Consider the following 26,418-nt stretch of genomic DNA (forward strand, 5'->3'; position numbering starts at 1 on the left):
AAATATAATTATTTATCTTTCTTCACACATAACAATAATTATTAACTCTCTTCATTCATCCTTAAGATATGTAAAGAAATAATAAAAAGCTAAATGTAAAATAAATAGTGCCCATATAAATTTATATGGTTATTGTAATAATTAATTATTTTTACACAACATTGTTACATAAATTGATGCGGATAAATTTTAAAATTAATGGACTAAAATGTGGTTTTTTTATTCATTATACAAGTAATGATACGATTGCTATTCATCTGGCTTGAGGCATTAGCACCAGCATCAGCAGTTCAACACTAAGGCAGTGTTTGGTACATGCACTTAAAAATATGTATTTTGTTGTTTGAAAACATGTGTGTAAATACATGTGGGTGAAAAAGTGTGTGAAAATACGTGTAATATTGTTTAAAAACTAAAACAAGTTATTGAGTTGCTATACCAAACGGGCCCTCAATTTTCAATGAAATTGTTTCACTATCATGATGATGTATGTGTGAGAAACAAATCGTAATACATACGCTTGCACACACGCAAATGTTTCTGTGAAGGTCCCCTCTCTTTCACGAGAATCACGTGAATAGGACAAGTTAGGAGAATGAATCCCACAAGTTTGGTTCTTTTACAACTTTGCCATAACTCATATTTCATAATTCGAAAATAACAAAAATTTGTTTTCAATTTTCATTACTCAAACTCAAAATTTTGAGTTTATAGTAATAAGAGCATTCATATCAGAACATAAAAAAAAAATAAATAAATTTAGCAACTCAAAAAACCACTTTATCTATTTTAACAACTTACTTTATAATACATCCAATATTAAGAGAATGTATTTAGTATCAAATGATACCATGTTAGCGGTATCATTTGATACAAAATACTTTTTCCAATATTAAAGGTTTTATTTTAACATACAACACATTAAAATAATATAAACAATACAATAAAACAATATATCGTATGCAATAAACATTATAAAAAACTAAAAAGAGAAAAAAGAGGAAAGGAGACTTGTGCCACAATTTTTTTTTTAAAGGTTTAGCTACAGTAAACTATCGGAGATGGCAGTTTATTGTAGCTAAAAGTTATATATTTTTAAAATATAACATTTTTGATGTAGAGACCATTTTAGTGTTTTGACTTATAAAATAGCATTTTTCACATCTTTGATGTCAATACTCTAAGAACTTAACTCAAGAATTTATCCAAACAAACTATAATTTAGTGGGCCTCACATTATTTATCCAAACAAACTATGATTTAGTTGACCCCACATTCTTTTAGTTTTGAATGATGAAAATTGAGTTTTATAACTTAGTTTTTATTGATTTAGACCCTCTCTAAAATTTTGAAACAAAAAAGTTTTTTTCCCACGCCTTTTTGACATGGTTTTAAAAATGGGATCAGGGGCAAAACCAGATTTGCCTCCTATTCTCGGTTTTTTCCAATTTTTACCTGATTTTTGGCATTTTTTAGTTCGGACTACCCACTAATTCCCAGTTCAACCAGTTGGACCGGCTGGTCTGGTCCAATTTGTAAAACCATGCTTTTTGAACAGAGCCCGCAAATACACAATTGACAATACAACGCATAGTATCAGAACATGTTCCTGATAATGCAAAATGCGTACGGTGGCTGTGGCACTCATTCCATATGCTACGCTATGCTTCCAATTAATTTCGTTTTCAAAAATTACTCATACTAAGAACATTAGCATTCGGTATTTAAAAAATATCTCATTTTATCAGTTTAAAAATTACTTTATCTATCATACCATACCATTTTACAATACATCTAACATCCCAACTTTTATTTTATCATACAACACATTAAAATAATATATCCACACACTAAAATAATATAATCCAATACCCAAATAAAACCCAAAATCCAATAAAATATTATTTTTAAAAAATACCATCTTGTTACAACACCATCTTATTTAAAAGATGGTATTGTAGCACAATTGTAAATTATTTTACAATTAAAGTTTCGGATAATGCATACTTTTAAAGTTTTGATGCTATAAATTTACAATTTGGGGGTTTCTACGATCCCCAATGCCAATGCTACTTTTTTTTTTTTGATGAACAATGCCAATGCTACTTAAAATAGGATTAAACACTACTCTTTATAATATAGTTTTTTTCTCTCTTCCTTTAGGCAAATTTCAAATGAAATACTTACAAGAATTAGCAGACAATGCTATGCCAAGCATGATGTGAAAATTCAAATACTTAAACATGTATTTTGATTTGTAATGTTTGGATTTTAATTATTGTTGCTACTTGTTACAGCCTCAACAATGGCCCACTCTCAATTTTTAGAGGCGCCACCAAACTGTTGTTGTTCAGAGGCTCAGACCTTGGAGCGTGGTGAGAGTAGTGACAAATTTTCCATTATTATAAAAGTGAGTTCTCAAAAGTAAAACGGAGAGAATGAATGATACATCTCATTCAATAATGTTATTTTGCCCCATTGTTTTCGTATTGAGCATGTATAGCATTTTGATGGTGAAAGTTAAAAACTTATTTTTAATCTCAATCATTAAGTAAAAAATTTTAACTTTTAATTATTTTACCATTTTATCTTCTCAAATATTTCTTCATGGTGGACCTGGTCCGGGTCCATTATTTTCAAACCCATATCTCTAATAAACCCGTCGCCCTTTGTTGACAATGTTGAGTGGAATATTCCTTGATGGAGCATCTCAAATCAGAATAAAATACTTTTCTTATCTGAGTGATAGTTTGGATAGCAATGCGTTTGCGTTTATGCTGGTAGTTGCGTTTTTTGTGTGGGTCCTGTGTACTGTTTATGGGACCCATAAATACGGATTTCAGTAAATTTTTCTTCAAAATTGGGTCCCATGGTACTATTCACACATTTAAAATTTATTTTGCTACACTATTTTTAGTTTTCAGTAATAAGGGTATCCATCCAAATAGACCCTAAGAGAACTTTTTTCTCTCCACCAAAAAAAATAAAAACAACTACTACTACTAAGGGAACTTTTATGTTTTATCCCTCTTTTAATTATTATTATTATATTTTCTCAAAAAAATTTTTATTATTACTATTATATAAAGTATGTGATAATCCAATGTTAATCTCTCACCTTCTCCACTTTTACTATCTAGTATCTACTTATTAAAAAAAAAATCTCTTCCACTTCAACCCCTCCACTATTTATTTATTTATATATTTATTTTTAAATCAAACCCTCGAGATTGCATACACTCTCGAGTGACACCCTCCACTATTTATTTATTTATATATTTATTTTTAAATCAAACCCTCAAGATTGCACACACTCTCGAGTGACATAGGATAGGATGGGATGCATGATGACTTGCATTGCACTTAAAGAAAAAGAAATCAAATTCTCATGCACAATTCCAACCTTTTGGGCTTCTAATTCATTTAAGAGTGCGTTTAATTTAGAAAACTACATTGCGTTTAAGGGTCGTTTGATAGAAAAGTTTGATTAACGTTGTATGTAATTTTTTGAAATACGTGTAGGTGAAAAAATGCGTGAAAATATACGTAATTTTGTTTAAAAATTGAAAATGAATTGTTTAACAACTCTATCAAATGAGGTCTAAATTTCTCGAAATATGATAACTGACAATCTTAATGCACAAAAATGTAACTTTTTTTTATGTTTGATTTGATAAAGGATCTAATAAAATTCATGGGAATAAAATAGGGTTATATTTGATTTATTCTTAAGAATCTTCTAAGCATAGCTAGTAATAAGTATTTTTATTCGCAAAAAAAGAAAAAAGAAAAAAAAAAGGCTGTAGCCACGTATACACAGAAGGGCAAAAATCTAGAGCTAAACTGCTACTTACTATAGAACTTTACCTAATTGCCGACATTGATATTGATAGAAGCACTAAATACCTTTTGAAGTTTTTTTTTTTTGAGAAAAAACACCTTTTGAAGTTTGAACTCACAAATAGAGATGTATTTAATTAATTAACCTCAGAGTTATAAGAACCTTTTTAAAGTTTTACCTGCGCATGAACTCTGATAGCAAAAGAATGTCGAGCAACGAAGAGACTATGGAGGACATGAATGAAGATTCGTTTCAGAAGGTGAAGCAGAAGATAGTGGACCGGTCTAAGGTACTTTATGGTTGTTAATCTGTGAAATTTATTGTCTTTGAATGTTGGGTTGTGAATTTCATTCGTTTTTACGATCTGGGTATGTTTGGTTTTTTTCTTTTTTTTTTGGTTGTTGTAGAAAGTGGCTCAAACAAAAGAGTTGTTGTCGAAACAAGCGGTTCAGACGAAGGAGATCCTCTCCAAACAGGCCGTTAAGATCGCAAAACAAGCTGAGGAACACGAAAGGTTCATTAACAAGGTGGTCTTTTTGTTTTTCAAGCTTTTTATTATTATTTTATAATTTTTTAAAAATAATTAATTGGATGTATTAATATGTGGATCGAATCTTATTATATTACTGTGATTTTTGTTTTGATGTGTAGGTGACACATCTTTTGGGGGTGCTTGCTTTTGGCGCGTTTTGCTATCTATTGGGAGCGAGTGAGTAGAATTGTTTTGATTCATAGAAAGCTTTAAATACACCAATTGCTTATGTGTTTCTCTTTTTGTTGATATTTCTATGTCAGGACCCCAAGATATTCCCTATGTGTATTGCTTATTCTATGTAATTTTTGTTCCTCTCCGGTGGATATACTATCGGTTCATGAAATGGCATTACTATCTTTTGGTAAGTTTTACAATATTGAGAATTTGTTATATTCCATAATTGCCTGAGTTCATTTATTTATTGATTTATAAAGCTTAATTGGTTTTTTAGGCAGCGGGGTATTGAATTCTGATGGCAAATTTGTGTTTTTGGTTATGTAGTTACTAAACATAGGCTCATGTGTCATTTCTATTATTGTGTGAATTTGGGGGGTTGGAACTAAATGGGGACTGGACTAGAATCATTCACAGTGATGTCATATACTTGTGTGCAATCAACAGATTGCAGTAGTGACTGTTAGTCTGTTACACCAAAAAGGATTTTTTTTTTGATAGGTAAGAAGAATTATATTCAAGAAAACTGCTAGATGCAAAATAGCATCAGCAAAACAGAAGTACAAAAAGAAAAAAGCAAAAACATATAAAACATAAATTACAAAAAAAGAGAGCTAAGGAAAAGAGGAAGAGAGTCACTAGATGTGAGTCCCCAAACCCTAGCTCAATCAAAAAGGGAACCAGAAAAGATAGCAAGCAATCGGTCCTCGGATCTATCCAAATCCTCAAACGTCTGCTGATTGCGTTTCCTCCAAATACACCACATCAAACACATCGGAACTAAGTTCCAAATGTAAGAGGAATGCTTCTCCAACCAATTCCACCAACTAAATAGAAGATCTGACACCGTATGTGAGGGAACCCAAGAAATCCCAAAAATCCTAAAGACAAAGCACCACAGCCGATGAGCCTTTCCACAATGTAACAACAAATGATCCACTGTCTCACCACAGCAATGACACATAATGCACCAGTCGACAAAGTCAAAACCCCTGAGTCGCAGGTTAGCTCCCGTGAGGATCCTATCCCATGCTGTTGTCCACACAAAGAAAGAGACACGTCGGGGTGCCTTAACCTTCCAAATGCCTTTCTAAGGAAAAACAACAGAAGAAGAACCATGTAACTTATGGTGAAATGAACGGATAGTAAAATCCCCGTTTTTTGTCAACTTCCATTTCAAACGATCACCCTCAGTCCCTGAAGGTAAATTGGATGCCAGGAGACGTAGGAACTCGTCCACCAGATCTGCCTCCCAATCATTAGGACCTCGATTGAAGCGAACATCCCAAATTCTCCTATCCTCTGCCCCTTGACATATCAAAGATGACTGTACGGAAGCCTCTCTGTTTGCAGCAAAATTGTACAAGATTGGAAAAGCCAAATTGAGAGGAAGATCTCCACACCACCTATCTTTCCATAATTTCACTCTATCCCCCACTCCAACCTTATATTGGACATTTTTGTTAAAAAACCTTCCAGCCCATCCGAATACTTCTCCACAAACCACAACCATGGCCACCCCTTCCCAACTTAGAGGTCCACCCCCCCCAATCTTCCCCAAATTTCAAAGCTACCACCCTCCTCTAAAGCCTATTCTCCTCGACCCCGAAACGCTAAAGCCACTTTCCTAGTAAAGCTTTATTGAAAGTGGTCAATGTCCTAATACCCAAGCCTCCATTGGCCTTAGGCATGCACACCTTCTTCCAACCCAATAAATGAGTCTTAGGGTCTCCCCACAGGAAATCCCTTTGTAGCTTCTCAATTTTGTTAGCCACATGTGTAGGGATGGTGAAAAGAGATAAAAAATAAGTGGGGAGGCTAGATAGCGTGCTTTTCAGCAAAGTCAGCCTACCCCCTTTTGATAAATACAGTTTCTTCCACCCTGCTAGCTTCCGTTCAATTTTATCCAAAATAGGGTTCCAAATAGAGGGGGACTTATGGGACGCCCCCAACAGCATACCAAGGTAAGTTATTGGAAAGGCCCCAACCCTACAACCCAAAATCTCTGCCAAAACATGCACATTATTTACCTCCCTATAGGCACCATTTCACTTTTAGCTACGTTAACCTTCAGACCAGTCATAGCCTGAAAACAAAGTAGCAGCAGTCAAACATGAAGGACTTGCTCCACCTCTACATCACAAAACAAGATAGTGTCAGCAATCTCAACCCAAAAATCCTTTTTGGTTTTTTTTTTTTTTTACACCAAAAAGGATTTTTGGGTTGAGGTTGCTGACTCTTGAGGAAAGACTTCTCGGTATAATGTATGACAGAAACATTCGCAGTTTAAAAAAATAAACATAAAAATTCTTTTTCCATTATTTGGATTGTTTCTTAACTTCTAAATGGAAGTGAACACCATATAAGAAGATAGAAAGTGGAGAGGAAAATGAATGGTAATTCGTGAAAGCTGTGTGACTGAGATTTTGGTGCAGCAAAAAATTCTTATTACTAGGTATATATATTTAGTTAATGCATCCTATTGAGAACTTGAGAGAGTTTATTTTACATTAGTTTTCCACTTTATAATTTTAACTTTTCCCCCAATAATCCAAAGTTTCTAGGGACCATGACTTATGATCATTTTAGATTGTTATATGTATATTTCATTATTGGAGTAACCTAAGATGAAAAATGAGGAAGTGACATCATTGTTCTTGTGTCTCAGGATTTTTGCTACTATGCAAATACAATCTTCTTGATCGACCTTCTTTTGTATCCAAGGAATGAAAAGTTTTTTATGGTTTGCTTCTCATTTGCTGAGGTGAGCAAGTACTCCTAGGGTTCTTTGCACCTCTATGGGGAAATGATTCACTTGTCCAATTTCTTGGCTCATTTCTATGGTACTGCAGGGACCATTAGCGTGGGCATTAATTGTTTGGCGCTGTAGCTTGGTTTTCAGTTCTGTTGACAAAATTGTTAGTGTCCTTATACATCTTTTACCTGGTGAGTTGAACCTTTTTTTTTTTTTTTTGGTGGCCTTCTTTATTTCGTACCTTTAAACTTTTTTTTTGAAATGGTTAGAGATATGTATGCTAGTATGCCAAGCCCCCTCTGGCTTGAACTAGGGCCCTCCAGCTCCCCCATGCACTTGGTAAATGGGGAGGTACCATCTAGATTAATGAGTCCAGTTAAGTACCTTTAAACAATTGTCTAATAATTTCCTGGGGGAAGGAAAAGACGTAAGGTTTAAAAGTGAATGATTGATATTTGTCAAAAACTAGTCAATTTCTGAATTGAACTATTGATCGTATCTATGTTAAAAAAATTATAAAATGTGACGTAATTAAACTTGAATTACCAATGAGCTTTAACTTATATGGTATCTCCTCTCTTTATAAAAGGAAAATAGAGGGTGATGTTGTGGTTCAAGACCTATTGGTGCACGTGTGACTTACCAATCCATACATTTGGCTTTGAATTCTATCTTATATATGTTAATCAGAATCTTGTAAGGTTCTAGAATCCTTGCATATTTTTTTATTATAGTTGTTACATATACATTTTCTGATTCGGTAGAACTGAACCTTTTTAAACATGCAAGAGTTTCATGCTAGGTTAGGCCATCAGCCATCTTAAGTTTTGACTGCCTTTAGCAAATTGTAGATTTGTATGGGTTCTTTCGAGTAGGTTTGGTCATTGATACCCTGATATTTACTTTATTGGTCGAAAACCCATGTCAAATATCATGATGCCTAGAGTTATTGATTTCTGTAATTCGACTGTGTTGAATAACTATAGTTAGGTTTCAAAAAATTTGCATTGGTTTCATATCTTTTGCAGACTGATGCCTTAAAGTCTCAAACAGTATAATGGGTAGCATTTAGACCTGTGATTCTTTACATATTACTTTGGAGGGTGAAAAAGTAGCGCACTTTTTGGGCTGGAGATTGTTCTAGTTTTGTCATTTTGCAGTATCAATCTGTATATTTAGTCACATTAGTAGCTATGCCTGTGCAGATAGTTAGAGAGATCTTCCCTAATGATAGTTATAGAGTTCAAAGGATTTTGTATGTAGATCCCTGTCTGATAATAGGCTTTAAAATCTTAACCCACACCCAACCAACTTCAGCATCATAGGTTACTCAAGCCCAACCTAAAGTCCATTCCTGCCACAATATCAACCAGAAAATTAAGGGGAAAAAGAAACTCCCAGTGGCCCCCCCCCCCCCCCCCCCCCCTCTCTCTTCTCTCCCGCTTCTATTTTCATCCCAAAAATTAAGACTGAAACTCATCTCCTTTGAGGAATCAATTTACATTGTGAATATATGAAACTCTAGTATCCGGCAGTCAGGGATTGATACTCCAAAGACAACTTAACTACAACTACTGTTCTGGGCTCCTCCAAAAGATAGGCCCCAGGTTTATGATGTATTACATCCCTCGTGGTGTATCATTAGTAAGCTCTCTTATACTAAATGAAATATTTTTCCTTTTCAGGTATAGTTTTCTTCACCATTCGATGGTGGGACCCAGCAACCTTTGCAGCCATGCACCCTGAAGGAACTTCTCAGAGAGCTTCTTGGCCATATGTGGAGGGTAACTCTTACCTTTGGACATGGCTTTTTCTGGTTCCTTTAGTTGGTTATACCCTATGGCAGGCTCTCTATTTTCTCATTGTCAATGTCCTACGTCGACAAAGGCTGTTAAGAGATCCTGAAGTCATGACTTCTTACAGGTAGTCAACTTTCTCCCTCTTAAAGTGTTTCACTGCACATTTATCAACTGTTGTGTGATTATTACTGGTTATAAAATTAATTTTCTATGATTTAATTTGTTGGATAGAATTTTGCCTCCCAGTTCCAACAGCCCCCTCCACCACCACCTAATTTATGTGCCCAATCTCCTAACTACTGACTTCTTGGTTTGGTAGGGAACTCTCAAAAAAGGCACAGAAAGCTAACAATATTTGGTGGCGCTTAAGTGGTTTGCTCGGGGATGAAAATCGCTTGCTCATGTACATTGTGTTCCAAGGCTTGTTTACTGTAGCAACCATGGCACTTACAGTCCCCATCTTCTTGTCATATAAATTGCACGTGATTTTCCAAATACTGAAGGTTTCTGCTACTGTATGGTATGGTGGAAGCTTTCTGCTGGAGGTAATGCCTAGGCAGGTGATTCTTAAGGAGAAGAAGAAATTGGAAATGCACCCAATAACTCAGCAAGATCAATCCTCCAGTGTGACGAAAAATACCACAATGATGAATAATTCTACTGGGACAGGCCAGTCCTGAAAATTAAGTGATTTTGGTAGTAGTCACTAGTTATAACAAATTAGTCATACTTTGTAGAAAGTTTATAAATAGCATCGTGTTTCTTTAGCAGATCAATGCTAATGATTTGTTTGTTAAAGTTGGATCTTGGGGTATTGTGAATAATTTTATTTGCTATATGCACCTCTGTAGATTTTGAAATTTTGTAGAATTCAGATTGGAATCTGATCATGGCAGTGTTTCAATTTTCGAGTCAACAATATCCTGCTGTGTATTGTGATAAAGTGCACCTAGGTATTACTTTTTTTTTTTAGCTTGGTGAAGTTACTGGATTTTGAGCAGCAGACTTAGTTGGCTATAAATTCTTCCATTTTGCAAGCTAATGGTGATTTTATTGTGTTTTCCTCTACTTGGCCGCTCTTGCCATTTGGTCTGCAATTTATAATGCTATTAAGTGTTGAAATATTAAAGCAATGCTTTGCCTTCAAATCATAGGGACTTGTTTAGGATTCCAATGCTTAGCTTTAAAATCTAGTGATACCACCTCTCTCAATATGTGATGAAAAGTTTCAGATTTATGTATTTCACATGTTTTGCCATTTTTCTGTTGTCTAGCACCTTGAGCTCGTTCTTGTAATGCACCGTAGCCTATATTTAACAAATATTGGAATGTTGGGTTCGACTTCCTCACTGTATTGCATTTTCTAAAAACCCTATTTTTGGGCTCTCTCCCTTCATTTCAGTCCATTCAAAAATTGTCGCAAACAAATTTTATAATACTCTTTGATTTTATATATAAAAATGGAAATTGCTGTGACATTTAGTATGGAATTAATCATCTATGTTTTCCGAGATTTAAAAGATGCAGAATTTCATTTTCATAGATAATTACATGGTAGTGTATTAACTATTAAGAAATAATTATTTTGCCTTTGTTTTTTTGATATTTAGTTATATATGTATATATATATATATTATAGGAGCATGATTTTAAGGAGCTCAAGCCCATGTAAAATTGGGCCATGGATAAAGATAAAGCCCACTAAAGCCTGGCTCACTTTAAGACTGAGCCACCCCAAAAGAACCAAACCTTGGACCATGGACCTAGTATGGTGCTACCCAAAATCCGAGGATGATCTCACCGAGGACTATATTGGAAATCAATATCCATACCAAGCTAATAGAGATAGATCACCTTCCGATCTCCCAATGAATAATTCTAGAAGGTATGAGATTGTCCGAGGGAGCTTTTTGATGATTCGACAGTAATCTCCACATTAATGAGGATCACCGGCTTGGCGTAGTCGTATTTAGTGTGTGTTTGTTTTGAGCTTTTGCGTCTACGTTTTGCGTTTCCTGCGTTTCAGTTTTTTTTTTTAGCCGCACTTGTTGACTTTTTTCCGTGAACAGTGTATTTGTGCACTGTTCATGGACCCACAAATTACAATTTTCAGCCACTTTTTCATTAAAAATGGGTCCCACAATACTATTCACACATTTAAAAATTATTTTGCTACAGTGTTTTCAGTTTTCAGTTTTCAGTTTCAGCAAAATAAGTTCTATCCAAACACACCCTTAATGTTGGAGGACAGGCCTAAGCAGTAAAAGAAGCCCTAAAAGTCTCAATTCATGACGAAAATAAGAAAGGACAAGTCTGATGGGAAAATTTTTTTTCCAGTTATATAGGGATAGCACATCCTAGAGAAGTAAGAAGAGTAAATACAAGAGAAGATAAGGGCAAAACGGAGGCGACACACATAAAAGGAGACCAAAAAAACACTAAAGAAAGAATTGTGGAGAGAGAGTGAGGATTCTTGTAACATTCTAGTAGTTTTTGTTTTTGTAAGGAACTTTGTAATATTATCTAGTAAATCGAATAATATATCTTATTTTATGTAGTTTTTACGTAAACATTTGTTGTTTTTGATAAAATCTCCCACTATAGATTGTTATCAACTTATAACATAAATTAATTGTGATTCCTACTTAATCTTTAGTTAAGTTGCTTGCACAATGCTAATTTGGATCTTCATAAATTAAAAAAAAAAAGTTTCATACCTGGACCCCCCTCCCTCAATAGAAATTCTAACTCCTTCCTTGTCTGGAACGCACACAAACACCAAACAATATCCTATCCCTTTCAGAGGCTTAAGTGGTGGTGGAAAGTGGTTGTCAACAATCAACATGCCTTGCAATGCATCGAATTTCAATTGGCTAGAGAATGAAATCGATTTACGAGCACACACAAAAACCACAATGACATTGACATTAGCGCGCTCTAAAAATTCAGCAAAATTTGTCCACACCCATAATAAAAAAGGAGTAATGTTAGGGACATATAAAATTCAACAACTTTTATCATAACAAGTTATGAATAATAGAGGTAAAATGATGAGTCTATACCTCTACAACTTATAACTCACTAAGTTGCAAGTTGTGATAAAAAGTTGTAAAATTTTATGTCACTATTGATGTGATACAGTAGTCAGCGAGGCGGCGGTAGTCGGTTTGGCTTGATCCGAGTCACATAATTTATTATTATTATTAATGTATGACTAGTCCTTATCATTGTTCTACTACTCAAACCTCTAAAAAATTCTCGAAAGATTCTCAAAAAAACCTCTAAAAAATTCACCTGCCATTCTAAAATCCACTACACCTAAAGCACATCAAACTCCATACACCCACCACCTAACCCATTCAATACATCACATCAAACAGATAATTCCAACACTATGAAGGAGATCCAACGTGGCTCACACCCAATACATATTGAAGCGAGCTTAAGATAGGGGTGAAACTTGAAAGTGAAACTTATCACAATTGTGAATTGGATATGGATGATGACGTCACCAACCCACGTTTGTTATGAGTCCGTGTCTTTAAGAATTAGTCTAACTAACCTTAAAACTCTGGTCGAGTTGAAAGTATTATAAATATAAAGACACCCTTTTCTAGGTACAATAATAATGTAGACTTCTTTCTTTGGCTTTAGAACTCTATAAACTCTTCACTCTCTCTGTCTCTCTCTCTCTGCGTGTGGAAATATATATAATAAGGCCTTGTTTGGTTGAAACAGTAGCAAAAAGAAGAAGGAGATCGATGATGGTGGAATTGTTTGTGCTAGGGTGTACTGGAGTCGTTCTGTTTCTCCACGGAGCCAATTTCTTCTTTAATGTTCTCACTCAACATGTTGCCATTCGATCACTCAGGTATTTAGCTCTCTGAATCTTTTTCTTTTCTGGGATTATATAGCTGAATATATCTTTAAAGGGTTTCAAAAGAATTATTAGTCTGAGGTTTTTTATTTGGAAAACTTTTTCTTTCCTGGGGCTTCATGAATCTCTTTATAGAAGTATGGAACCCAGAATGTGTTTGATCTCAGTTGGCATCGAAAAGTTAATAACTTTTCCCTCAGAATTCTAAATTTCCTATTGATGTTTGGGTTGAAAATTAAAATAGATGATCTTCTTGTCTCATTTATATCCTAAAGAGGAAAAAATTGAGAAAAAGAAAACCCTATAAATTAGGTGCTATAATGTTTTTTTTTTTTTTTTCTTTTGTTGATAACAGATGCTATATTGTTGGTTGAGAAATAGCTGGGGTGTACGAAACTAAAATTACGATAATCTTAACAATAAGTCTTGCACAAAACTGTAGAGATGAAAAGTTATTATTGACAAGTAAATAAATACTAATATTAGACTCAGACATTAATCAATTTTTGGTGTAAACAAGATTAAACTCCAAATTTTTTATACAATTATCAGGAACTTTATCTCAGTTGGGCTAATTAAAACCTACTACTAAGCTTATATAAGAATCACTAAAAATATTGTAAATTTTTTTATTTTATTTTATATGTAACATTATTTTTTGTGTTTTTATTTATTTATTTATTTTATTGGATATGTAGCATTTCTCTAATATTAGAAGATGCTATGTTAGTGATGAAAAGTTTATTAATTCTATGATTGGTTAGAATTTAAACAGTTGTGGACTAAGATATTAGCACAAAAGTGAAGGTAAGGTAAGGTACCAATCATTCCAAGCATACAAAATGACAAAAACGTAATGCCATAGTTTGTTTAAGTTTTTCGTGCATATTTTTAACATTGTTGGTCGGTCTTGAAAGTATGGTGTACAATCACTGATGTTTTTTTTATTTGTTTATGAAAAGCAAGAAGATTTTATTGAAACAGAAACTGTACAAAAATCATTGATGTTTTAGTATAGTGTCATGCATTTTAATGACTTTTTTTATTCTATAAGCTTGACATCTTATGATGACCTGGCTTGATGTTGAATTTACCCATTATTATTATGATATTGGATGTTTGTATACCAGTGTTAACATTTTTTATTTGAATTTATTATTTTCTGTTCCAGTTTCTTTGGATCTGTTGGATGGTAGATCAAGACATAAATGCTGCAGCCATATGAATTTCTTCACGCCAAGTTTTCGTGTAGTATGGAGAATAAATACAATTCCAAAGAAGGAATGGGAGTTTATTTTGCACCTGCCGTGAAGCTTTGTATATATTTATTATGATCAACATTTTGGCAAGCTTAATTTGGTGCATAATGGGGGAAATAATGAAATAAATGGAAGGGTTTCGTTGAAAGTTTAATGGAGCCAAACTATGTTGCAAATTGTAATCCAATATTTACTTCCAATTCTCACCAATGAATACTCCACTCCATATGTAGTAGTAGTTAACTTCTTCCTCAATGCGTGTTGAACAAATTCTCAAAATCTTTTGATGCCTTCTGATGAGGCCTACTTCACACGCTGACCTTCCGCTGCATAGGCCATTCATGTTTAATTTATATCCAACTCCAGCCAACTAATGGCTTCTCCTTCAGTTTTGTAACAAACAATTTGCCTTGGGATTAATCATGTATGTGTGTCCATTTGTTTTTTCGATTTTTTTTTGGCTAGCTTTTAGTTTTTATATATAATTTTTTAAAATATAAATATATTTTATCACACTTTCCAAAAAAAAAAAATGTTAAATACGCATATAAAAGTGTAGGCAAAAAATAGATGGAGAAAAGCATAACCCATTGTCTGGCATGAATTGGTAGGTATGACTTACAAAAATGAATAAACTGAACCTTTTTTTTTTTGGCTTTGGTTGTTGGGTGAACCTAAACTACTAGAGAGAGAGAGAGAGAGAGAGAATTTTCAGTGGGGTCTCAAAGGTATTTTTTGGAATGGGCTAAAGCTAAATACTTTGGAATTTTATTCCAAAAGAAAAGGAGAGATTTGGTAGATTCAGCACGTGAACGGTAGCTAAGGTTTTGCTTTAATGAAACTTAATAAATTAAGAATTGTCGGTGAAAAATCCGAGAATCAAACTTTAAAAAATTGTCAAAAAAGTGCTTTAATGAAACTTAATAAATTAAGAGTTGTCGGTAAAAAATCCGAGAGTCGAACTTTAAAAAATTGTCAAAAAAGTTAAAGGTTTTGTAACTAAATTGACATATTTTTATATACAAAGTGTTTGGGGGTCTAAGAGGGAAAGAGTTCCAGTTGCGGGTTAGCAGCATGTTGTAATTATCTAAAAAAAAAGAAATTTTGTCAAAAAAAAATGTATGTATTATTTATATATTTTTTAAAAAATTGTATTAGTTTGGAATGCATACAAGGGCTTTCGCACTTGCTTGGTTTAACTCTCACTTTTTTTTTCTTGACTTAAAAAAAAAAAAAAAAACTTTTATCGTATAGCTAGTTATCTAACATTAAAAATATTAAGAAAAGAAAAAAGATATGCAAGGGTTTTGGCATGTTAAGTGTACGTTTGGATATAGCTGAAATGAATTTTCAGCTGCATCCAGCATCTGTCGGTGGGTCCTATGTACTATTTACGAGACCTACAAATTTCTTTTTTCAGCAAAACTTTCATTAAAAATGGGTCACACGATACTATTCACACATTTAAAAATTATTTTGTTACAGTGTTTTCAATTTTTAATTTTCAGCAATAAACAATATCCAAACAGACCTTAAATAACAGAGGTTTCCATGACATACCATCAATTATTATTGAATCATGATGTGACATATCTAGTGGCCCAAAAGCCAAAAGTCCAATAAAAAAACAATTCATATGGTGAAAGTGCCATTGCCTAGTCTTTTTTTTTTTTTCCTAAAAAATGTAAACGTGCCAAGTCTAGGGGAAACTGAGCTTATTTTGCTCTTATTTTGTAAAAAATCTAGCACAATACCCTTGTTTTGAAACTATTAAGTACCATGTCTTTACTTTGAAACTCGATTTTAAAAAAATCGAGTTACAAGTGGAACTTGACATTACTAATGTCGATTTCTATACATATTTTACCATTTAATTTTAAAACTCGACTTTGCTAAAGTCGAGTTTCAATTAAAAATTTACATATAACTCGATCTTGAGAATATCGATTTTATACCGAACTCGATTTTGTTAAAATTGAGTTCTAAAAATAGGGACACGATGCTTAATAGTTTCAAAACAGGGACATTGTGCTAGATTTAAAAAAAAAAAAAAAGGGTAAAAGCCCATTTTTCCGCCAAGTCTAATAGTTGCCTAATTTCTTGAACTAATGTCTAATGATATGGAAAATGACTCGTCAGAACCTAGATGAAAAGTTGGGAGTACTTAAAAACTATTTGACCATTGTTTATATCAAAAGACAATTGAAAAAAAAAAAATTTAATTCAAAAAGCTATATATTGTTAATGCAATCAAGAGGATTCAACCCAAGTTCATTAGTCTAGTCAACACATCATCATTAGATACATCAAACCCTTTTGAATAGGAATGGCAACGGATTGAGTTTGAGGTGGGTTTATTTATTCCTGAACCTGCCCTGTTAATTGAACGAGTGTTTTTTTTAACCCTCAAACTCGCTTTTATGGGCCCTTCGGGCTTCGCCCAGCCATGCCACTTTAGGGCCCAATCTAAAGGCCCCTAAACCGTGGCCAAATCTAAAAAAAAAAAAAAAATCAATTTTATGTTAAACCAATTCCACATGCCGTCGGCCACCCATTGGTACATAGCAAATACACACACCAAACTGGTATCATACCCATCATCAAGCGATTTTGGACAACTTATTTATAAATTCTAGCAGCATTAAAACGATAATCTATTAATTGGACAATCATAAATATCTAACAAAAATGTTTTTTGCCCAACAACAATATCGAAGTTAAACAAGGAAAAGTCTTAGATAAGAATATACATGCAGAGGTCTTAGGAAACCAAGTAACGAACCCAAAAAAAAAAAATGTGGAGAATGAGAAGCCAAGAACAATGAACCTGTAAGGGTGTTGTTGCAACTGACTAAAGGAGTGAGTGTGAGGGTGTGGCCCATGATGGAGAAAGTGAGAGTGAGAGCTTGAGAGCGGGGCGGCTAAGATTGTTAGGTGGCTAGCGGTAGAGAGAGTGAGAGTGAAAGCTTGAGAGAGGTGGTTGAGATGAGAATGAGATTGATTAGGTTTAGGGTTTGGAAATAGTTAGGGTTATATATAATTAGGGCATTTTAGTAATTTAACTATAAATATAATCTATTCGGGTTCGGGGCGGGTATTACTAATACTCGCACTTGACTTGCACCCGCTTAGGGTTGGATTATAAAAATCCAAACTTGCCCCTAATATTACACGGGTTGGGTACCCGTGGGTAAGATTAATTTTGCCATCCCCACTTTTGAATTCATTTTCTTATTGGGATTATGCATACAACATACTAGCATATAATTGTTATTGTTTTTAATAATTTTTTTGAATATTTGTTAACTTTTTGGTCAATAATATGACCCGTTGATCCAATTTTGTAACTTAAATTGTTGTATTATCAACTCCTTCGTCCTTTTAAAATATTTGTAGATGAGGAAAAGAGGGAGGAAGTCAAGGCAAAAGTGTGACTCAAAAAAAAAAAAAAATAAATAAATAAATAAAGTACAAGCATATTGCCAAGAGTACAAGTGGCCTCTCGAGCGTCACGAATACAAGCTTAGTACTTGATCCTTTGACTAGGGGAAAGAAAGTGTGCTAAATCTTGCACTGGCTTACCAACCCAAAGCGTTGAACATACAAAATTAAGACTATACATATCTAGGCAAAAATTAGACACTGTTGATCCAAGCTGGATAGGGTTTACAATACTGTTAAAATGAACGAGAGTTGTGGCGATGGAAATCTTGAATATTTTTGAGAATGAAATATCGCAGCAAGAGATGGTTCAAGTCCATCAAATCTTTATCTATCTATCTATATATATATATATAAAAAAAAAAAGGGATCCATTGAATTATAATATAATAAAAGGTACGTGTAGGAGGTCTTAAAGTTGGTCTTTAACTCTTTATAAAGTGGAGTGGAGTGGCAAAACAACAATAACAATAAATTAATTATAACCAAAACATACTTAACGGTGCGGGCCTTGGCTTCATGCCCTGTTCACAAAGTAGCCTAGATGAGTTGTTGTCTCAGTTAAGGGTGATGAGAACCAAGATCCCATGGATGGTGAGGATGGGACGGCGAATGAGGGTCAGCAAGCGACAGGGGAGGTGGTCGATGAAGGTGAGGTAGGGCAACTAGCGATGGAGCCCTTTCTTTTTTTTTTTTTTTTTTATGAATAGAAATTTTTATTAGCACCAAACAGACAAACTACAAAGGAACAGAGTCCTTAACAAGAGCAATCTCCAAACAGGGAGGACACCAACCAATACCAACCGACCCCACAGCCACAAAATTACAATTCAAAGACCATTCTACAAAACAATGAGCTGCAGCATTTGCAACTCTGGAGACCCAACTAAAAGATAAGTCTTGGAAACGAGAGACCTTACGAGAAATATCTTGAACAATAGTCTTGATTCTCCACGGTTCACTAGAATCTGAAAAGTAAAGAGCCTGGTAGCAAATAACTGAAATCGCCCATCTCATCACTTCAACCTCTGCTTGATGAGGGAGGATAGTTTCCACATTTGTAGAGCACACAAAAACCAGTTCCCCTCTCCAGTTTCTGGCCACAAAAGCAGCAACCGAGTGATTAATTCCCACTGCAGCGTCGACATCAATCTTAATTACATCCCTATTTGGTTTAACCCAAGTGGATTGAGAGGAGGAGCTGGGTTGGACAGAACTACGGAGCCCAATAAGGAAGTGGAGTCATTCATACTTCATAGAGGTGAATATCGTTATGCCAGTTAACCGAGATACGTGGGTGTGAGTTTTGGAGAGCAATTAAGACACATTGATGAAGAGCTGACCAAATTTGAGGGGCAAAGCATGAGAAATTTTAACTCTCCTTTCCGAGTTCCCATTGTAGGCACGTGGAGGTGGAGTGGCTCACAAAACCAAAAAAAATGGAATAAAAAAGTCAAAAATAATAAAGCACAATTACAAATACAAGGCACAATAAAAAAACTGGAAGACAAATGGGCATAAAAAGAACAAATGAAGAAGAAGCAGTGCAGAGGAGAAGCCAAGAAGGTGTGATGGGGTGGATGGGTTAACTGTTTAGGCTACATCCAAGTAATGGTCACCTGCCAATGCCCAATGCCATGGCTTGGGTTTAAATCTAATTTTAGAATAAATTGCAATTTACACCCTTAAAATTTGGAGGTGCTTATATTTTATATCTTGAAATTTTAAAATTTGAATTTTACCCCATAAAATTTGAAGATGTTCAAATTTACATCATAATATTTTAGAATTTAGATTTTACATTCTAAATTTTAGAGGTGTTTGGATTTTACACCAAATACCCCCAAAATTTAGGAGGTAATATTCAAATTCTGAAATATTAAGGTGTAAAATCAAAATACTCTTAAACTTTAGAAGATAAATTTCAAATTTTGAAATTTTAAGATGTAAAATATAAACAACTCCAAACTTTGGGGTATTACTCTTAATTTTATGCATTAATCCATAGGTCAAATTTCAATACCGGCCGAAATTCACCAGAATAGGCTATTTTTGATACCGGATATATCACGTGGGATCGCACGTGGCCTTTAAATTTAAAAAAAAACAACTCTGCGCTCAACGTCTTCATTCTCTCCTACACAAATGCCCTAGCCGTGTACTGTACATCCAGTTCCCAGAGTGAGTGTTCCTGTTCTACGCGATGCTCTCCAGCCCAAGATTATGTTGGAAGCAAATCAACAATGACTTGGGTTGGGAACTTAGTTAAATCATGAATTATATCACTATTCTCTTTATTTCTTGAAGCTGTACTCAATGATCAAATGGACCATGAAACTTTGGTGCCTCATTTCCCTCCAAAAACCTCTTCTCCAACCACTTTACCTACCAACCCATTTTCTCTTTTCTGCTAAACTTATCCAAACCTACGCTAAATTTAGCGGAGACCCACAAACCACAACAGCTATTTTAAGCTCTTTCCATGCAAAAATCTTCACACCCCCCACCTCTATATCTTACTCTAAGCTCCTCTCACAATGCACTGCTTCCAAGTCTGTGACTTCAGGTATGGAAGTCCATGCTCACATGATCAGATTTGGATTATCTGAGGACCCCAGTTTTCGGAATCATTTGATTAGTCTGTACTCAAAGTGTCGGTGTTTCGGGTATGCACGGAAGCTGGTTGAGGAAAGTTCTGAACCGGATTTGGTTTCTTGGTCTGCTTTGATATCTGGGTATGCACAAAATGGGCTTGGTGAGGAAGCCCTTTTGGCCTTTCATGAGATGCATTTGTTGGGTGTTAAGTGCAATCAGTTTACGTTTCCTAGTGTTCTTAAGGCGTGCTCGATGACAAAGGATTTGGAGCTGGGGAAGCAGGTTCATGGCATTGCAGTTGTGACAGGGTTTGAGTCCGATGTGTTTGTTGCGAATACTTTGGTTGTTATGTATGCAAAATGTGGGGAGTTTGGGAGTTCGAGGAGACTGTTTGATACAATTCCTGAGCGGAATGTTGTTTCGTGGAATGCGTTGTTTTCTTGTTATGTGCAGGGTGATTTCTGTGGAGAAGCAGTGGATTTGTTTCAGGAAATGATTTTGAATGGAATTAGACCTAATGAGTTTAGTTTGTCCAGTATACTGAATGCATGCTCAGGTTTGGGGGATGATAGTCAAGGAAAGAAAACCCATGGGTATTTGATAAAGCTTGGGTATGATTCTGATCCATTCTCAGCAAATGCACTTGTTGATATGTATGCAAAAGTAGGAGATATTGAAGATGCAGTTGCTGTTTTTGAGGAAATAGCAAGACCTGACATTGTTTCCTGGAATGCTGTTATTGCTGGCTGTGTTCTTCATGAGTACCATGGTTGGGCTTTAAACTTGTTTGCGCAAATGAAAAGGTCAGAAATATGTCCAAATATGTTTACCTTATCTAGTGCTCTTAAAGCTTGTGCTGGCTTGGGGCTCAAGGCATTGGGTAGACAGTTGCACTCTAGATTGATAACAATGGATATAGAATCAGATTCGTTTGTGGGTGTAGGACTGATAGATATGTACTCAAAGTGTGATATGATGGGTGAAGCGAGGATGGTTTTTTATTTGATGCCAAAAAAGGACTTGATTGCATGGAATGCTGTTATCTCTGGACATGCATACAATGGAGAAGACATGGAGGCTGTATCCCTTTTCACTGAGATGTTCAAGGAGGGAATTGGATTCAACCAGACTACATTATCCACAGTCCTAAAATCTACAGCTAGTTTGCTGTATATCAATGTTTGTAAACAAGTTCATGCACTTTCTGTAAAATCAGGTTTTCATTCTGACAATTATGTTGTAAACAGCATTCTTGATACATACGGAAAATGTAGCCATGCTGAAAATGCTGCAAGAATTTTTGAAGAATGCCCAATTGGAGATCTGGTGGCTTTCACATCCATGATCACAGCTTATGCTCAATATGGTCAAGGAGAGGAAGCACTAAAGCTCTATTTGCAAATGCAAGATAGGGGAATCAAGCCGGATCCATTTGTTTGCAGTTCCCTTCTGAATGCCTGTGCAAATTTATCAGCATATGAACAAGGAAAACAGATACATGTCCATGTTCTGAAGTTCGGATTCATGTCTGATGTCTTTGCCGGGAATTCCCTAGTCAACATGTATGCAAAATGTGGAAGCATTGATGATGCAGACTGTGCTTTCTCTGAGATACCTGAGAGAGGAATAGTTTCTTGGTCTGCAATGATTGGGGGACTTGCACAGCATGGGCATGGGAAGCAGGCCCTCCAACTGTTTAATCAGATGCTTCATGATGGTGTCCCCCCCAATCACATAACTTTAGTTAGTGTCCTTTGTGCATGCAATCATGCGGGTCTGGTAACTGAAGCCAGACATTATTTCAATTCAATGGAAGAGTTGTTTGGTATTGAACCAATGCAAGAGCATTATGCTTGTATGATTGATCTCCTTGCCCGTGCTGGAAAATTAAATGAAGCAATGGAACTAATGAACATGATGCCATTTCAAGCTAATGGTTCAGTTTGGGGTGCGCTTCTTGGAGCAGCAAGAATCCATAAAAATGTTCATCTGGGCCAACATGCTGCTAAGATGCTTCTAACTCTTGAACCAGAGAAATCTGGTACCCATATTCTTCTTGCAAACATTTATGCATCAGCTGGCATGTGGGAAAATGTTGCAAAGGTAAGAAGGCTTATGAAAGATAGCAATGTGAAGAAGGAACCTGGAATGAGTTGGATTGAGGTCAAAGACAAGGTATTCACCTTTATTGTGGGAGATAGAAGCCATTATAGAAGCAAGGAAATATATGCCAAGCTTGATGAGCTGGCTGACCTTATGAATAAAGCTGGCTATGTTCCCATGGTAGAGATTGACCTCCATGATCTAGAACATAGTGAAAAGGAGCAGCTTTTATTCCACCATAGTGAAAGGCTTGCAGTGGCTTTTGGTTTGATTGCTACTCCACCAGGAACTCCAATTAGGGTGAAGAAGAATCTTCGAATCTGTATGGATTGCCATGCCGCATTCAAGTTCATCTGTAAAATTGTCTCAAGGGAGATTATCGTGAGAGATGTCAATAGATTCCACCATTTTAAAGATGGTTTGTGTTCTTGTGGAGACTATTGGTGATTTTTTGTGGGGGAGAAGTGTTACCTTTCTTTCCAACCAAGTATACCTCTGACACAAGGGCATATTGGAGGCCTATCATGAACCTATGGCCTTTTCTTACTGTGATTTGTGTTTTAATGTCTAGGTGACTCATCTTTTGGGGGCTCTAAAACAAATGCAAATGATGCCAATGAGCTCTAGCTCAAAATTCAAATGGTGCTTCCTACTTAGGCTTTGTTTGGTTGGGAGATGGAAAATTGGAGGGATAGAAAATGGTGGGGGATGGAAAGTGGAAGGATAGAAGAGTTAAATAAGGTAACATTATATGTGTAATTGTTGTTTTGATTAATAGAAAGCATTACATACACCATTTGTTTATGTTATATTTTTTTGTTAATCTTTCTATGTTAGGACCCCAAGATTTTCCCTATGAATATTGCTTGTTCTATGTGACTTTTGTTCCTCTTCGGTGGATATACTCTCAGTTCAAGAAATGGCATTACTATCTTTTGGTAAGCTTTACAATATTGAGAATTTATGCATATTCCATAATTGCATGAGTTCATTTATTTCTTGATTTGTAAAGCTTAATTGGGTTTTTAGGCAGTGGGGTATTGAGTTCTGGTAGCCACTTTTTTTTTTTGGTTATGTTGTTACTAATCATAGGCCTTTGTGTCATTTCTGTTAGATATTTGTATGAATTTGGAGGGTTGGAACCAGTTGGGGACTGGACTAGAATCAGTCACAGTGATGTCACATATTTGTGTGCAATCAACAGATTGCAGTGGTGAGGTGCTGAGGAAAGACTTCTTGTCAAAACATTTGACAAAAACATGCACCGTTAAAACTTGTTTCTTTCTTTCGCCGTTATCTATATTGGTTCTTAACTTCTAATGGAAGTGAAGAATGGTAATTTATGAGGGCTGTGAATGAGATTTTGGTAAGTTCTGTGTGAATGAGACTTTGGTATGTCAAAATTTTCCTTTTTTTTTTGTGTGGCTAAAATGCAAAACTGACCCTCTAAGTTTCACTTTTTGTCATTTTAGTCCTTTAAGTTTCAGTTTTGTCATTTCAATCCTTTAAGTTTTAATTTTTATCAATACAGTCCTCCGTTAGTCTTCTGTTAAATCCTCTCGTTAGAAGCTATAAGTCTCCTTGAAAGAAAAACAAAAAAAAAGTCTTCTTGCACGTTGGAACAGAAAAAATCAATGGCATCAACTATTCAGTCTGTAGTATCTCGTGGAGCCGCTGGCATAGAGAAGGTTGGCAAGTCAAAATCTTCTTGTTGAAACAGACAATTTTTGTATCTCACTTTACCAACGAAAGTAGCTCAGCGGTTTCTATTCTGTAGTGTTTCATTTTTTTTTGTTTGTTTGTTGAGAAGATAGTGTTTTCATGTAAGCCAATTAAAAACAATCTCCAAGGTGGTCATCTAAGTGTGTCTTTCAACAAGTTCCATTATCTTAATTCCTTTTTCCTTTTTCTTCTCTAACATCCCAAAAAGTTTTTATACTTATAGTTAATTTTTCTGTTTCTTACTGTCCATTTTTTTTTTCTTGCAAGGAGACTAATGGCTGCTAACGGAGGGCTTAACAGAAGACTAACGGAGGTCTGTATTAACAAAAATTAAAACTTAAAGGACTGAAACAACAAAACTAAAACTTGAAGGACCTATATGACAAAAGATGAAATTTAGAAAGTCAGTTTTGCATTTTAGCCTTCTTTTTTTTGATAAGTCAAAATTTGTTTTTCCTATTTCTATTTTTATATATTTCTTTAATGCATCCCATTGAAATCTTGAGGGAGTTTTACATTAGTTTTTCCACTTTAATTTTAACTTTGCCCCCATTGATCCAAAGTTTCTAGAGACCATGACAGTGATCATTTTACATTGTTATATGTATATTTCATTGTTGGAGTAACCTAAGATGAAAAAAAATGAGGAAGTGACATAATTGTTCTTGTGTCTCAGGATGTTTGCTACTATGCGTATATAATCTTCTTGGTCAAACCACTATGGTTTGCTTCTCATTTTCTGAGGTGAGCAAGTACTCCTAGGGCACTCTGCAGCCTGCGCCTCAATTGGGAAATTATTCACTTGTCCAATTTTTTGGCTCGTTTCTATGTTACTGCAGGGAAGACTAGCATGGGCATTAATTGTACCAAATGCAATATTTTTTCTTTTCAGGTGAAGTATCCAGCAACCATGGCTGCAGCCATGCACCCGGAAGGAACTTCTTGCAAAGCTTCTTGGCCATATGTGGAGGGCAAAACTTACCATTGAACATGGCTATTTTTTGGTTCAATTAGTTGCTTATACCCATGGCTGGCTCTCCATTTTCTCATTGTTAATGTCCTGGGTCAACAAAGGCTGTTAAGAGATCCTGAAGTCATTTCTTACAGGTGTCTCACTGCACATTTACATCTGTTGTGCGATTATAACTGGCCATAAAATTAATTTGCTATTATTTAATTTTTTTTGGATAGAATTTTGCCTCCAATTACAACCCCCCCACCCCCCAAAAAAAAAAAAGAAAAAAGAAAAATGTTTTTTGTCCCACTCTCCTGTCTACTAACTTGGTGGCGCTTAATTGGTTTGCTAGGGGATCAAAATCGCTTATTCATGTTCATTGTGTGCCAAGCCTTGTTTACTGTAGCAACCATGGCACTTACAGTCCCCATCCTGTCATATAATTGCATGTGATTTTCCAAATACCAAGTGTTTCTGCATCTGTGTGGAATGGTGGAAGCTTTCTGCTAGATGTAATGCCTAGGCGGGTTATTCTCAAGGAGAAGAAATCGGAAATGCAGCCGATACAAACTCAGCAAGTTCAATCCTCAGGTGTGATGGAAGATTCCATGATGATGAAACTCTACTGAGATAAACCAGTAGAACTTTTTTTAACAGTATACTTTGTAGAAGTAGTCATGACAAATTAGTCATAGTAGAAATTTTTTAATTGTATCAAGTTTTTCTTTAGCGGATCAGTGTTAATGATTTGTTTGTTAAGTTGGATCTTGGGGCTTTGTGAATAATTCTCATTTGCTATATGCACATTTACAGATTGAAATTTTGTAGAATTCAGATTGGACTCTGATCATGGCAGTGTTTCAACTTTCAAGACAACAATGTCCCGCTGTGTATTGTGATAAAGTGCACCCTTGTATTACTCCTTTTTTTTTTTTTTTTTTTTTTTAGCTTAGTGAAGTTACTGCATTTTGAGCAGCAGACTTTGTTGGACTATAAATTCCCATTTTGCAAGCTGAAGGTAATTTCATAATTTTTTCCTTGCCTGGCCACTCGACTCTCTTGGCTAAATATTGTGTAAATTCAAGTTTATTTGTGATATGTGTAGTGAAAAGAGAGGTGAATTTCAGCAGTTGTATACTGAAATTATGAGAAAAAGTAAGAAAAAGTGATTTCGGCAATACCTTGCCGAAATATCTACCCAATTTTTGTGCTGTCCAACTGACTTGACCGAAATAAGGAGAGAGAAAAAAAAAAAGTTGAATTATGGTAATGTCATTGCCGAAATAGGGGGAGAGAGGAGAGAGAAAAATAAAATTGACTTGTGGTAATGTCATTGCCGTAATAAAGGAGAGAGAAAAAAGT

At 35.2% G+C, this 26,418-nt stretch overlaps 2 protein-coding genes and 1 long non-coding RNA gene across 10 annotated transcripts; all 3 read left to right on the forward strand.

The window, feature by feature from the left end:
- Positions 1–3,901: 3,901 nt before the first annotated feature.
- Positions 3,902–10,008, forward strand: LOC126714172 (glycerophosphocholine acyltransferase 1). Its single transcript, XM_050414191.1, has 8 exons — positions 3,902–4,130; positions 4,249–4,368; positions 4,493–4,550; positions 4,637–4,737; positions 7,219–7,314; positions 7,403–7,496; positions 8,991–9,228; positions 9,424–10,008. Exons 1-8 carry the CDS (start codon positions 4,026–4,028, stop codon positions 9,782–9,784), a joined length of 1,173 nt encoding a protein of 390 aa, XP_050270148.1. The 5' UTR covers positions 3,902–4,025; the 3' UTR covers positions 9,785–10,008.
- A 2,442-nt stretch (positions 10,009–12,450) lies between these two features.
- On the forward strand, positions 12,451–14,394 carry LOC126714174 (uncharacterized). Its single transcript, XR_007651561.1, has 2 exons — positions 12,451–12,975; positions 14,153–14,394. It is a non-coding gene; the product is annotated as an uncharacterized LOC126714174 (long non-coding RNA).
- Positions 14,395–19,798: 5,404 nt separating this feature from the next.
- On the forward strand, positions 19,799–26,105 carry LOC126714173 (pentatricopeptide repeat-containing protein At5g04780, mitochondrial-like). 8 transcript variants are annotated; one of them, XM_050414198.1, is made up of 7 exons: positions 19,799–23,120; positions 23,217–23,317; positions 24,372–24,414; positions 24,778–24,845; positions 24,994–25,208; positions 25,409–25,647; positions 25,870–26,105. In XM_050414198.1, the coding sequence occupies exon 1, from the start codon at positions 19,998–20,000 to the stop codon at positions 22,824–22,826; it is 2,829 nt and encodes a 942-aa protein (XP_050270155.1). In that variant the 5' UTR covers positions 19,799–19,997; the 3' UTR covers positions 22,827–23,120; positions 23,217–23,317; positions 24,372–24,414; positions 24,778–24,845; positions 24,994–25,208; positions 25,409–25,647; positions 25,870–26,105. The 8 variants fall into 8 exon arrangements, with proteins under 8 accessions (XP_050270155.1, XP_050270156.1, XP_050270151.1 ...); XM_050414199.1 differs by having other exon boundaries at positions 19,799–22,866; positions 22,951–23,120; positions 25,409–25,906; XM_050414194.1 differs by having other exon boundaries at positions 23,494–24,414; positions 25,409–25,906.
- The last annotated feature ends 313 nt before the right edge of the window (positions 26,106–26,418 follow it).

The sequence above is a fragment of the Quercus robur genome, chromosome 2 (assembly GCF_932294415.1).
Source record: "Quercus robur chromosome 2, dhQueRobu3.1, whole genome shotgun sequence".
Classification (NCBI taxonomy): domain Eukaryota; kingdom Viridiplantae; phylum Streptophyta; class Magnoliopsida; order Fagales; family Fagaceae; genus Quercus; species Quercus robur.

Excerpts from the sequence above, each read along its gene's own strand:
- LOC126714172 (XM_050414191.1), top strand. The coding sequence starts at position 4,026 with ATGAACTCTGATAGCAAAAGAATGTCGAGCAACGAAGAGACTATGGAG. Across the intron at positions 4,131-4,248 it reads AGATAGTGGACCGGTCTAAG|AAAGTGGCTCAAACAAAAGA; the intron begins GTACTTTATGGT and ends TGGTTGTTGTAG. Across the intron at positions 7,315-7,402 it reads TTTGCTTCTCATTTGCTGAG|GGACCATTAGCGTGGGCATT; the intron begins GTGAGCAAGTAC and ends ATGGTACTGCAG.
- LOC126714173 (XM_050414198.1), top strand. The coding sequence starts at position 19,998 with ATGATCAAATGGACCATGAAACTTTGGTGCCTCATTTCCCTCCAAAAA.